At 49.4% G+C, this 12,396-nt stretch overlaps 1 protein-coding gene across 1 annotated transcript; it reads right to left on the minus strand.

Moving 5' to 3' along the window:
• Window positions 1-921: 921 nt before the first annotated feature.
• RPL29 (ribosomal protein L29) lies at window positions 922-10,227 on the minus strand. The gene is made up of 5 exons (XM_077467514.1): window positions 10,158-10,227; window positions 9,148-9,339; window positions 5,797-5,841; window positions 4,499-4,562; window positions 922-1,072 (listed from the first exon to the last, which is right to left on the minus strand). The coding sequence occupies exons 1-5, from the start codon at window positions 10,225-10,227 to the stop codon at window positions 1,054-1,056; spliced, it is 390 nt and encodes a 129-aa protein (XP_077323640.1). The 3' UTR covers window positions 922-1,053.
• Window positions 10,228-12,396: the final 2,169 nt, after the last annotated feature.

Below are 12,396 nucleotides of genomic sequence, written 5' to 3' on the forward strand. Positions count from 1 at the left end.
CTGGAGGTCCACTAAATGCATATCCCTGATTTATATATATTTAGCAGAGACCCAAGAGAATAAAATGGCAGTTGTTGGAATATTTTATGTCACACTGTAGTTGCGCAGTGGTCTTTCAATGCAATTTTTTTTTTTTGGGGGGGGGGGGGGGGGGCAGCGAAAAAAAAAAAAAAAAAAAAACCAAACACACCACACTTTAACTACTTCAATATCAAGCACTTCTACACCTTCCTGCCCAGACCAGTTTTCAGCTGTCATATTTGAATGACAATTGCGCGGTCATGCGACATCGTACCCACATTTTTTTGTATAATGTTAAAGACGATGTGTGTCAAGAATCGAGATCTTTATTCTAAGCAAAAAGATAAATAAATTGCGATTCTCATTTTTCCCCAGAACCGTGCGGCTCTACAAGCAGGCTGCACATTCCTTTTTGCTCGATATACAACAAACTTTATTACAAATCGTGCAAATTGACAAAGCCAGACTCTCTCCTCCTCCCTCAACAAGTTTCCCCCAATAAGAGGTTTAGTCATCATCACTGAGCCGATATTGGTGAGAACACATTGGGGGGGGGGGGCCCCCCATAGACTGGCATTGTGCGTTTACACCATTTACAATAAAGCTGGTTGTGTACAGCAGAAGGAAACCCTCGTATCTGGATGTTGCGGGGGAGGAACTCACCCCAGTAGGTAAGTATCCATGGCTGGAGGATGATCTGTAAAGACTGCCTGGAATGAGGACATCTATATGTACAAGACCCCTTTGGCACACAGGGGGGAGGGGTGGGGGGGGGGGGGTTGCACCTAGGAGTGGACAGGCCCCACTGCAGGCATCTTAATCCATTTCCCTGCTAAAAACGCTATGAAGCCGCATGACTGATGAGCAGAAGGAACGAGGAGACTCCCAATAATTCCAGAATTATCCGTTTTGAAGATTTTTTTTATTCAAATGACAGAAAATACAAAGAGAACTATTTCAGATTCTTTGCGTTGTTCGCCTGCATCTTTTTCATGCCTTTCTTGTTGTGTTTCTTGGCAAAACGCATGTTCCTCATGAACTTGGGATCCACCTGAAAGACAAAAGAACAAAAAAACGGGTGTGAGAAGGTTCTGCCTGAAGAGGAGAGGGAGAGGGAGAGGGAGAGGGAGAGGGAGAGGGAGAGGGAGAGGGAGAGGGAGAGGGAGAGGGAGAGGGAGAGGGAGAGGGAGAGGGAGAGGGAGAGGGAGAGGGAGAGGGAGAGGGAGAGCAGAGCAGACGAGAGGAGAGCAGAGCAGACGGGAGGAGAGCAGAGCAGACGAGAGGAGAGCAGAGCAGACGAGAGGAGAGCAGAGCAGACGAGAGGAGAGCAGAGCAGACGAGAGGAGAGCAGAGCAGACGAGAGGAGAGCAGAGCAGACGAGAGGAGAGCAGAGCAGACGAGAGGAGAGCAGAGCAGACGAGAGGAGAGCAGAGCAGACGAGAGGAGAGCAGAGCAGACGAGAGGAGAGCAGAGCAGACGAGAGGAGAGCAGAGCAGACGAGAGGAGAGCAGAGCAGACGAGAGGAGAGCAGAGCAGACGAGAGGAGAGCAGAGCAGACGAGAGGAGAGCAGAGCAGACGAGAGCAGAGCAGAGCAGAGCAGAGGAGAGCAGAGCAGAGGAGAGGAGAGCAGAGGAGAGCAGAGCAGAGCAGAGGAGAGGAGAGGAGAGGAGAGGAGAGGAGAGCAGAGCAGAGGTACAAAGCATTCAAATAGCCCGTCCCTCCAATAGAGAGATTATCCACAATAAACTGTTAGACCTCATGCACACAGGGCATAAAACAAAAAAAAAAAAAAGCATACACACATCAACCTCACCACCGCAATATATCGGGGTGATTATGGAGCCCCCCTCCCCCCCCCCATCTCACAGTACAAGATTCAACTTTCTCCAACAAGTAGTTTCAGATTAACCCCCCCGGCGGTATTCCCAAGTCTGGCTCGGGGTGGAATTTCAGAACCAAGAGCGGTAACTCCGAGTCACACTCGGGATCGCATCGCTGGATCCTGGAAGTTTCCTTTACCTTGTCCCCTGGATCCAGCGATGTCTCCCCGCAGTGTGAGTGGCTTGTCCTCCGCTCGATGCATCACATCACCGGGCTTCGTTCCCTGCGAGAGTTGCGACGCACAGGGGCGGAGAACGGCGCCAAAATTCAAAAAGTGAACACACATTACATACAGTGTACCCCACTTTTAAAGTACACAATGGGGGTTTATTTACTAAAACTGGAAAGTGCAAAATCCGGCTCAGTTCTGCATAGAAACCAATCAGCTTCCAGGTTTTATTACCAGCTTAACTGAACAAGCCGGGGATAGAAGCTGATTGGTTTCTATGCAGAACTGAGTCTGATTTTGCATTTCCAGTTTTAGTAAATAAACCCCCATTGTGTACTTTAAAAGTGGGATATGCCTGTAATGTAATCTTACAGATTGCTGGATGTAATTATTTCACCCCCCCCTTTGTCCCCAGTGGTCTGCCCCGTGTCCGGCATGCAGTTCTATAATATATATATATATATATATATATATATATATATATATATATATATATATATATATATATATATATAATATATATATATATATATATATATATATATATATATATATATATATATATATATACTGTTCTTTCTGCAGGAAAACTGGAGATTGTCCATAGCAACCAAAACTGTCCCTTTACATCAAAAGTGGTTTTAGAACAGCGATAATAAATTAGAATCACTCGCAGAATTGAGGGATAGCGATTTGTGGGGAGATCCGTCATCAATACGGAAAAGTGATGACAGCGACAATTCCGCAACTCAGCAAATTCTGTGTTTTTGATTTGATTACATAATAAAAATTATTCAATAATGTATAAATTATTATACTTCTTTTGTTTTTCAAACTTTATCATATCCGGGACGTGTGCTACAGTCTACAAATTTAAAGAGGGATTTCACTGTGGAAAAAAAATATTAAAAGCCAGCAGCTATTAAATACTGCAGCTGCTGACTTTTTATAAATGGACACTCACCTGTCCCAGGGTCCAGCGATGCCGATCGATCACTCGGCTCTCGGCTGCTGCCGCCGCCATTCTAGGTGAGGGAATCAGGAAGTGAAGCGAATCGGCTTCACTTCCCAGTTCCCTACTGCGCAGGCGCGAGTCGCGCAGCGCAATAGGAATTGTCCACGCTGTCTCTGGGACCCGTGTGTCTCCCAGCAGACAGCGCGCAGGGACAGGAAGAGGCACAGACTCCCGTGGGAGTCTATGCCCGGAAGTCGGTGTAAATACCTTGTCTTTGACAGGTATCTCCACCCCCCTCCCCCCTGAAAGGTGCCAATTGTGACACCGGAGGGGGAGGGGGGGGGCGGCGCTGGGGAGGGTTCCGATCAGCGGAAGTTCCACTTTAGGGTGGAACCCCGCTTTAAGTGAGTTATTCTAAGAATTACAGACCAACAATATAAAAAACGCCAAAATTTCCATGCAAAATAATAGTACTTTAAGCATCAAAAATCTGAAATAATCATCCCGCCAGGGAGGCGACCCTCATAGAAAGTGACCCTCAGTGTGAGGAAAGCTCTCATCCAATCACAATAACAGCCCAAAATAAATTCTATAAAAAACTCGCACTGGGAAGTCCGTAACCCCCCCAACATTTCCCACCAAACGGAGGCACCAGAAAAGCTTCACCACCAGGAGAAGGCGGGGCTGACAACTCAGGAATCAATTCCATTTAAATATACAACTTTATTAAATTTTTTAAACAACACCATTTAAACTCAGGCACCAGTAGAAGACAATAAGCCACACCCCCCATCTTCTCTATTGGTGGGGGACAATAATACGCACCCCCTGTATTCAGTCTATTAGAAGATCACAATAAGCCACACCCCCATCTTTTGTCTAGAGAATAAGCCACACCCCCATCTTTTGTCTAGAGAATAAGCCACACCCCCATCTTTTGTCTAGAGAATAAGCCACACCCCCATCTTTTGTCTAGAGAATAAGCCACACCCCCATCTTTTGTCTATGGGTAAAGAATAAGCCACACCCCGTCTTCTCTATTGGTGGGGGATAATACACACCCCATTTCAGTCTATTGGAAGAACACAATAAGCCACACCCCCATCTTCTGTCTATAATAAGCCACACCCATATTATCTATAGCTAGAGAATAAGCAACACACCAGTCTTCTGTCCATCGCTAGAGAATAATAAGCCACACCCCCACCTTCTGTCTATTGGTAGAGAATAAGCTACACTCCCGCCTTCTGTCGGTAAATAAGCCACACCCCCAACTTCTGTCTATTGGTAGAGGACACCAAGCCACAACCCCTTCTATTGGTAGTTAATAGTCCCACACCCCCCTCTTCTATTGGTAAATAGCCCATCCCTCCCCAATGGTGGAGAATAGCACCCCCCCCCCCCTCCCCATGGCTGCCTATTGATGATAGGGCTGAGCTACACACACACAGGGACCCCCTCCCCCACTTACCCCCTTGAGAGACTCGTATCTCTGGGATCGGGGTTTCTTGATGCCGTCCTGTGCCATTTACGGGCTGTAAAAGGAAACGTCATAATTATTCACCAGATTCAGAGGAAAAAGAGAAGCGGCAGCACTGACAGGAGCCCCACCCATCCTCCACACATTGTACCGGCTGGAGGGGAAGCAGCCAGTGAGCTCTGTACATTCAGACCCAACAATGGTGGATCCAGAATTATGACATCATCTTAAGGGGAGGGGAGGGACACTAGACATCATGCAGAGCGCGGCTCTGGAATAATGTACAGCTTATGGAAATACTCCGACCTCAATGTATAGGAGGGGGCTTGGGGAGGGGCACACTGGCTGGGACTGCGGGGGGGTGGGGAGCCTGGGAGCAGCAGCGGCAGGGACTGGGAGCACCTGCCAGGACTGTTGGGGGCGAGGAGGGTACGTACACTGGTTGTGGGGGGAAGGAGGAGGGTACATACACTGGTTGTGGGTGGTGAGGGGGGGGGGGGGAGAGGGGTACGTACATACACTGGTTACGGGTGGGGAGAGGGGGTACATACACTGGTTGCGGGTGGGGAGAGGGGGTACATACACTGGTTGCGGGTGGGGAGAGGGGGTACATACACTGGTTGCGGGTGGGGAGAGGGGGTACATACACTGGTTGCGGGTGGGGAGAGGGGGTACATACACTGGTTGCGGGTGGGGAGAGGGGGTACATACACTGGTTGCGGGTGGGGAGAGGGGGTACATACACTGGTTGCGGGTGGGGGGAGGGGGTACATACACTGGTTGCGGGGGGAGGGGGTACATACACTGGTTGTGGGGGGAGGGGGTACATACACTGGTTGTGGGGGGAGGGGGTACATACACTGGTTGTGGGGGGAGGGGGGTACATACACTGGTTGTGAGTGGTTGTGGGGGGAGGGGGGGTACTTACACTGGTTGTGGGTGGTGAGGGGGGGTACTTACACTGGTTGTGGGTGGTGTGGGGGAGGGGGGTACTTACACTGGTTGTGAGTGGTGTGGGGGGAGGGGGGGTACTTACACTGGTTGTGGGTGGTGAGGGGGGGTACTTACACTGGTTGTGGGTGGTGTGGGGGGAGGGGGGTACTTACACTGGTTGTGGGTGGTGTGGCGGGGGGAGGGGGGTACTTACACTGGTTGTGGGTGGTGAGAAGGGGGACTTACACTGGTTGTGGGTGGTGTGGGGGGAGGGGGGTACTTACACTGGTTGTGGGTGGTGTGGCGGGGGGGAGGGGGGTACTTACACTGGTTGTGGGGGGGAGGGGGGTACTTACACTGGTTGTGGGTGGTGTGGTTCTTGGACTTCGCCATTATGGATTCTGTGGAGACAAAAACAAAGCACAGAGCTGAGTGATGTGATTGGAGGACAGACAGATGACAGATTTCACTGGATGCCAAAACCAAAGAGCCGGTGAGACCCCAAACTAATCACTGAGACCCCCCAATCCGACACATTTACTCCATCACAGTGCAGAGTAACCCATGTGAGCCACATTCCAATCCTGGGGGGTAAGAAAGTTGTACTGCGGCGGCTCTGCAAATCGCCGTTAAGCTGAGTTGGTAACAAAGCCTCCTGGGGGGGGGCGACGACTTGCGTGCTGCCGCAGGCATGTGCATTCTCTCCCCGAGCCGATGCGAGTGCCCAGTGGTCTCGATCACCGCCGGGCTCCCACGATCACTTGGGGCACACGGAGGACCGGGAGCTGTGCGTGTAAATGGCGAGTCTCTGGGTCTCTGAGTAGAGGTTGACCGATATGGGTTTTTCTCTGGCCGATGACGATATTTAGATACATTTAGATTAAAAAAAAAAAAAAAAAACTATTTATTAAATACACAAAAACAGGTACTCAAAACTTTTGGACGAAAAAAAAAAGGGCTAATTTGCGTTTGAAACACTTCTGAGCAAATACCGCGTCACATAAAATATTGCAACAACTGCTATTTTATTCCCTAGGGTCTCTGCTAAAAAATATATATAAATTTTGGGGCTTCTGAGTGATTTTCTAGCAGAAAATACAGGATTTTTACTTGTAAGCAACAAGTGTCAGAAAAGATTTAGTCTTTAAATGGTAAAACTGAGAACTTCTACACAGGGAGTTCAGCCCATTGAAGAAGAAACATTGTATTCACTTTGTTCTTTTCTTGGCAGCCCAGAGAGGAGGAAAGTCCTTCACTGATGTCACAGAAATCTTCTGCAAGTCGCGCTGAACACGTCATCGGCTTCTTTATCAGCACAATCGGCCGATTAATTAAAAAATGCCAAATGTCAGCCAATATATCGGTTGATCTCTATCTCTGAGCAGTGCGCCGACAGATCGCCTGTCTGTACAGAGTACAGGAGTATGAACAGCGATCTGATAGTTTCCCTGCACAGTCCCCTCCCCCCCCCCCCCCTTCAGTTAGAACACTTCCTAGGACACACAGGAACCCCTTTCCCTGGCAATGATATTTCACAGTAATCAGTGCAATTTTAATCACACTGATCGCTGTATAAATGTGAATGGTCCAAAAATGCATCAGAAGTGTCCGCTACAATGTCGCCATCCCGAAAAAAAAAAAAAAAAAAATAATAATCACTGATCGCCGCCATTACTAGTAAAATAAAAAATTAGTAATAAAAATGCCATAAAACTCTCCCCTATTTTGTAGATGCTCTAACTATTGTGCAAACCAAATATACGCTTATTGCGATTTTTTTTTTTTTGATTTTTTTTTTTTACCAAAGATATGTAGAAGAACATGTATCGGCCGAAACTGGGCGGAAAAAAAATGTTTTTTTTAAATATATTTTTGGGGGGATATTTATTAAAAGTAAAAAATAATGCGTTTTTTTTCAAAATTGTCGCTCTATTTTTGTTTATAGAGCAAAAAATAAAAACCGCAGAGGTGATCAAATACCACCAAAAGAAAGCGCTATTTGTGGGGGGGGGGTGTCAATTTTGTTTGGGAGCCACGTCGCACGACCGCGCAATTGTCAGACCTTTTTGACACTGGGGCGTTTTTCAGGCGCTTTAAAAAAAAAAAAAAAAAAAAAGCGCCTGTAAAACACCTGAAAGAAGCCGCAACTGCAATCCCAATGTAAAAACCCCGAGTGCTTTCACACTGAGGCGCTGCGCTGGCAGAGCGTCAAAAAAAGTCCTGCAAGCGGCTTCTTTGCAGCGGTGAATACAACACTCCTAAAGTGCCCCTTCCCATTGAAATCAATGGGAAGCGCCGGAAAAACGCCTTAAAAGCGCTTATGGCAGCAACGTTTTGTGGGCGCTTTTAACCCTTTATTTGGCCACTAGCGAGGGTTAAAAGCCCCCCAATAAAGCTTGAAAAAACGCTGGTAGTTTAAAGAGGAGCTGCACCTAAAAAATATATTAAAAGCCAGCAGCTACTAATATTGCAGCTGCTGACTTTTAATAATATCACACTTACCTGTCCCAGGTTCCAGCGATGTCGGCGGCAGATGACGAGCGATCGATCGTCTCGCTGCAGCCACCGCCGCCATCCTCTGTCAGGGAATCGGGAAGTGAAGCATGAGGGCTTCACTGCCCGGTTCCCTACTGCGCATGCGCGAGCCGCGCTGCGCTGGTTCCCCGCTGTGTCTCTGGGAACTGTGTGCTTCCCAGAACACAACGGGGGGGGGGGGGGGCGGAGCCATGCGGCGGTGGGCGGAGCCGTGCGGCGGTCTGTCCGGAAGTGGGTGCAGTTACCTGGATTATCCAGGTAACTGCACCCCCCTCCCCCCCGAAAGGTGCCGATTGTGGCACCGGAGGGGGGGAGGGATAATACTAGCGGAACTTCCCCTTTAGGGTGAAGACCGCTTTAAGCGGAGCTTTACAAGCGTTTTTCAGGCGCTGATATTGTGAAAGGGCTCTTAGACCCCCATTCACACCTGAGCGTTTTGTAGCTTGAAGCCTGAAGCTACAAAACGCTAGAGGGGGAGAAATTCTATTATTCTCAATGGAGACGGTTCACATCTCCACTCCAAGTCGCCTGAAGCTCAAACAAGTTCCGGACCCTTTTTTGTCGCGTGAATCGGGCGTTTTTGTTCTTTTAACATTGGTGACCTTTTGCCCTGCACAAATTCACGGTAAAAACGCTTGAAACCGCTACGCTCAGGTATGAATGCGGCCTTAACTCACTGGGGGCTTTCACATTGGGATTGCAGATGCGGCTTCTTTCAAGCGCTTTTTTTTTTTTTTTTTTTTTTTTTATGCTAAAGCACCTGAAAAACGCCCCGGTGTGAAAGGGGTCTTAGAGCAACGCAGCGCCGAATCGCAAAAAATGCTCTGGTCTTTGGGCAGCAAAATGCTCCGGGGGCTGAAGCTGGAAGACCCCAATACCATCAGGACCCCAAATGTCCCGGATTTAGGGGTCCTCCTCCTGCACAGGGGGCCCCCCATACAGAGAAGGGCCCTCATTGGAGGTCTTGTCTGATCTCAGGGGCCCCACATACAGCCGGGGGGAGGGGGCCCAATCTATGGATATCATGAGGGGCCCCTCCGGGGGGATCCTGGAAATATCTCCCCATCCCCCTCCCAGACACCCCCTCCTGTCCCCCACGACCACCTACCGGCCCTCTCCCCCCTCCCCCGCACAGGATTCCCCCGGATTACCCGGACAGCACCGACACTCACCCCAATGTCTGCCAGAGCCAACCGGAAGAGAGAGAGATCGCGGTGCACGCCGGGAGAAGAGAATGTCCGGAGCGCCGCCCAATCCCTTCCCCGGAACTCCGAGACCAGACACCAACGTTCCGCCCCCCCCAACAGACACCAACGTTCCGCCTCTCCCCCCCGAGACACCAACGTTCCCCCCCCCCACAGACACTGCACCGAAATTATTATTATTTTATGTAACATATAAAAACAAAACACTCGCTATTATTATTCTTGTTGTCATCATAATTACATTTTTGTTATATTATTATTTATTGTTACATTTATTTTATTTTTTTTGCTGTTTGAAATTTTTTTCCTTTTGCAATTATTATTTTTTTTTGTTTTGTTTTTTCGTCTCGGCTCTTCATCCCCTCCCCCCCCCCCACCCCCACCCCCCATAATGATCAGTCGGCTCCAAATATACTTTGTTTTCTTTTATTAAAAAAATCTCGTCTCCCTCCAAATTTTACACTTTGACTTCTGTTTTTTTTTTTTTTGTCTGTCTTGATTTTCATTATTAAAAACAATATAATAAAATAATATAAAATGTCGTCACTTCTTCTTCTGGACTCGCCATCCTCTAATAACCTTCCAACATTCCAACACCCAGCAATGTACACCGAGACCCTCCGAGACTCACCGGGACCCACTGAGACCCTCCGAGACCCTCCGAGACCCACAGAGACCCACAGAGACCCTCCGAGACTCACCGGGACCCTCCGAGACCCACAGAGACCCTCCGAGACTCACCGGGACCCACTGAGACCCTCCGAGACCCACAGAGACCCTCCGAGACTCACCGGGACCCACTGAGACCCTCCGAGACCCACAGAGACCCTCCGAGACCCACAGAGACCCCTCAAGACCCAGAGACCCTCCAAGACCCACAGAGACCCTCCGAGACCCACTGAGACCCTCCGAGACCCACAGAGACCCTCAAGACCCACAGAGACCCTCCGAGACCCACAGAGACCCTCAAGACCCACAGAGACCCTCCGAGACCCTCCAAGACCCACAGAGACCCTCCCAGACCCACTGAGACCCTCCAAGACCCATCGAGACCCTCCAAGACCCTCCAAGACCCATCAAGACCCACCAAGACTCTCCGAGACCCACTGAGATCCTCAAAGACTCATGAGACCCACCAAAACCCACCAACACCCTCCAAGACCCTCAGAGACCCTCCAAGACCCACCAAGACCCTCCGAGACCCACCAACACCCTCTGAGACCCTCCAAGACACACCAAAACCCCCTGAGACCCACCAAGACCCTCCAAACCCCACACGACCCTCCGAGACCCTATGAGACTCACCAGGACCCACTGAGACCCTCCGAGACCCACAGAGACCCTCAAGACCCACAGAGACCCTCCGAGACCCTCCAAGACCCACAGAGACCCTCCGAGACCCACTGAGACCCTCCGAGACCCTCCAAGACCCTCCAAGACCCACCAAGACTCTCCGAGACCCACTGAGATCCTCAAAGACTCATGAGACCCACCAAAACCCACCAACACCCTCCAAGACCCTCAGAGACCCACCAAGACCCTCCGAGACCCACCAACACCCTCTGAGGACCCTCCAAGACACACCAAAACCCCCTGAGACCCACCAAGACCCTCCAAAACCCACACGACCCTCCGAGACCTATGAGACCCCACCGAGACCCTCCGAGACTCTCCAAGAACCACCAAGACCCACCAAGACCATCCTAGACCCACTGAGAAAATAATATAAAATGTCATCACTTCTTCTTCTGGATTTGCAGTCCTCTAATAACCTTTATATAATTCCAACACCTAGCAATGTACACCGAGACCCTCCAAGACCCTCCACGACCCTCTGAAACCCTCCAAGATCCACCAAGACCCGCCGCTTCTCTCTTCTTCTCATTCTGCATTTGCAATGCATCTGCATTTTACAAGAATTGTAATCAAAGTTTGTTCTCTGCTGTCCGGAGTTAGTCGTTCTTTTTAAGAGGAGAGGAGACTAGAGAGGAGGAGAAAGGAGATAATGGAGAGGAGAGGAGAAGAGAGGAAGAGGAGAATGGAGGGGTGAGGAGAGGAGAGGAAGAGGAGAATGAAGAGTTGAGGAGAGGAGAATGCAGAGGAGAGGAAGAGGAGAATGGAGAGTAGAGAATGGAGAGGAGAGGAAGAGGAGAATGGAGAAGAGAGGAAAGGAGATAATGGAGAGGAAAAGAGAAGAGAGGAAGAGGAGAAGAGGAGAATGGAGAGGAGAGGATAGGAGAATAAAGAGAGTAAGAGAAGAATGGGGAGGTGAGGAGAGGACAATGGAGAGGAGAGTAGAAGAGAGGAAGATGAGAGGAGAAGAGAAGAGAGAAAGAGGAGAATGGAGAGGAAAGGATAGGAGAATCAACAGGAGATGAGAAGAGAGGAAGAGGAGAATGGAGAGGAGAGGAGAATGAAGAGGAGAGGAGAATGAAGAGGACAGGAGATGAGAAGAGAAGAAGACGAGAATGGAGAAGAGGAGAGAGAAAGAGGAGAATGGAGAGCAGAATGGAGAGGTGAGGAGAGGAAGAGGAGAATGAAGAGGAGAATGGAAGGGTGAGGAGAGGAGAGGAGAATGGAGAGGTGAGGAGAAGAGAAGAAGAGGAGAATAGAGAGGTGATGAGAGGAGAGGAAGAGGAGAGGAGAAGAAGAGGAGAATGGAGAGGTGAGGAAAGGCGTGGAAGAGGTGAGGAAGAGGAGAATGAATAGGAAAATGGAAGGGTGAGGAAAGGAAAAGAAGAGGAGAATGAAGATGAAGAGGAGAGGAGAATGGACAGGTGAGGAGATGAGAAGAAGAGGAGAATGGAGAGGAGAGGAAGAGGAGAACGAAGAGGTGAGGAGAGGAGAGAAAGAGGAGAATGGAGAGGTGAGGAGAGGAGAAGAAGGAGAATGGAGAGGTGAGGAATGGAGAGGAGAGGAAGAGGAGAACGGAGAGGAGAAAAAGAGGAGAATGGAGAGGAGAGGAAGAGGAGAATGGAGAGGTGATGAGAATGGAGAGGTAAGAAGAGGAGAGGGAGAAGAGAATTGAGGAGAATGGAGAGGAGAGGAGAATGGAGAGGTGAGGGAGGAGAGGAAGAGGAGAATGGAGAGGAGATGAGAATGGAAAGGAGAGGAGAATGGAGGGAGGAGAGGAGAGGATGGAGAGAATAAAGGAGAGGAGAATGGAGGGGTGAGGAGAGGAGAATGGAGAGGAGAGGTCAGTTTTCAGTGGTGCTT

Source organism: Lithobates pipiens, unplaced genomic scaffold (assembly GCF_037356315.1).
Source record: "Lithobates pipiens isolate NorthernLeopardFrog02 unplaced genomic scaffold, aLitPip1_a1.2 Scaffold_56, whole genome shotgun sequence".
Lineage (NCBI taxonomy): Eukaryota > Metazoa > Chordata > Amphibia > Anura > Ranidae > Lithobates > Lithobates pipiens.

What these genes read in the sequence shown, in the direction of transcription:
- RPL29 (XM_077467514.1), bottom strand. Translation starts at nt 10,227, where the DNA reads ATGGGTCTTGGAGGGTCTCAGTGGGTCTGGGAGGGTCTCTGTGGGTCT. An exon ending in GAGGGTCTCGGAGGGTCTCT is followed by an intron (nt 9,340 to 10,157) that starts GTGGGTCTTGAG and finishes ATTTCGGTGCAG; the next exon opens with TGTCTGTGGGGGGGGGGAAC. An exon ending in CCACACCACCCACAACCAGT is followed by an intron (nt 4,563 to 5,796) that starts GTAAGTACCCCC and finishes TTCCTTTTACAG; the next exon opens with CCCGTAAATGGCACAGGACG.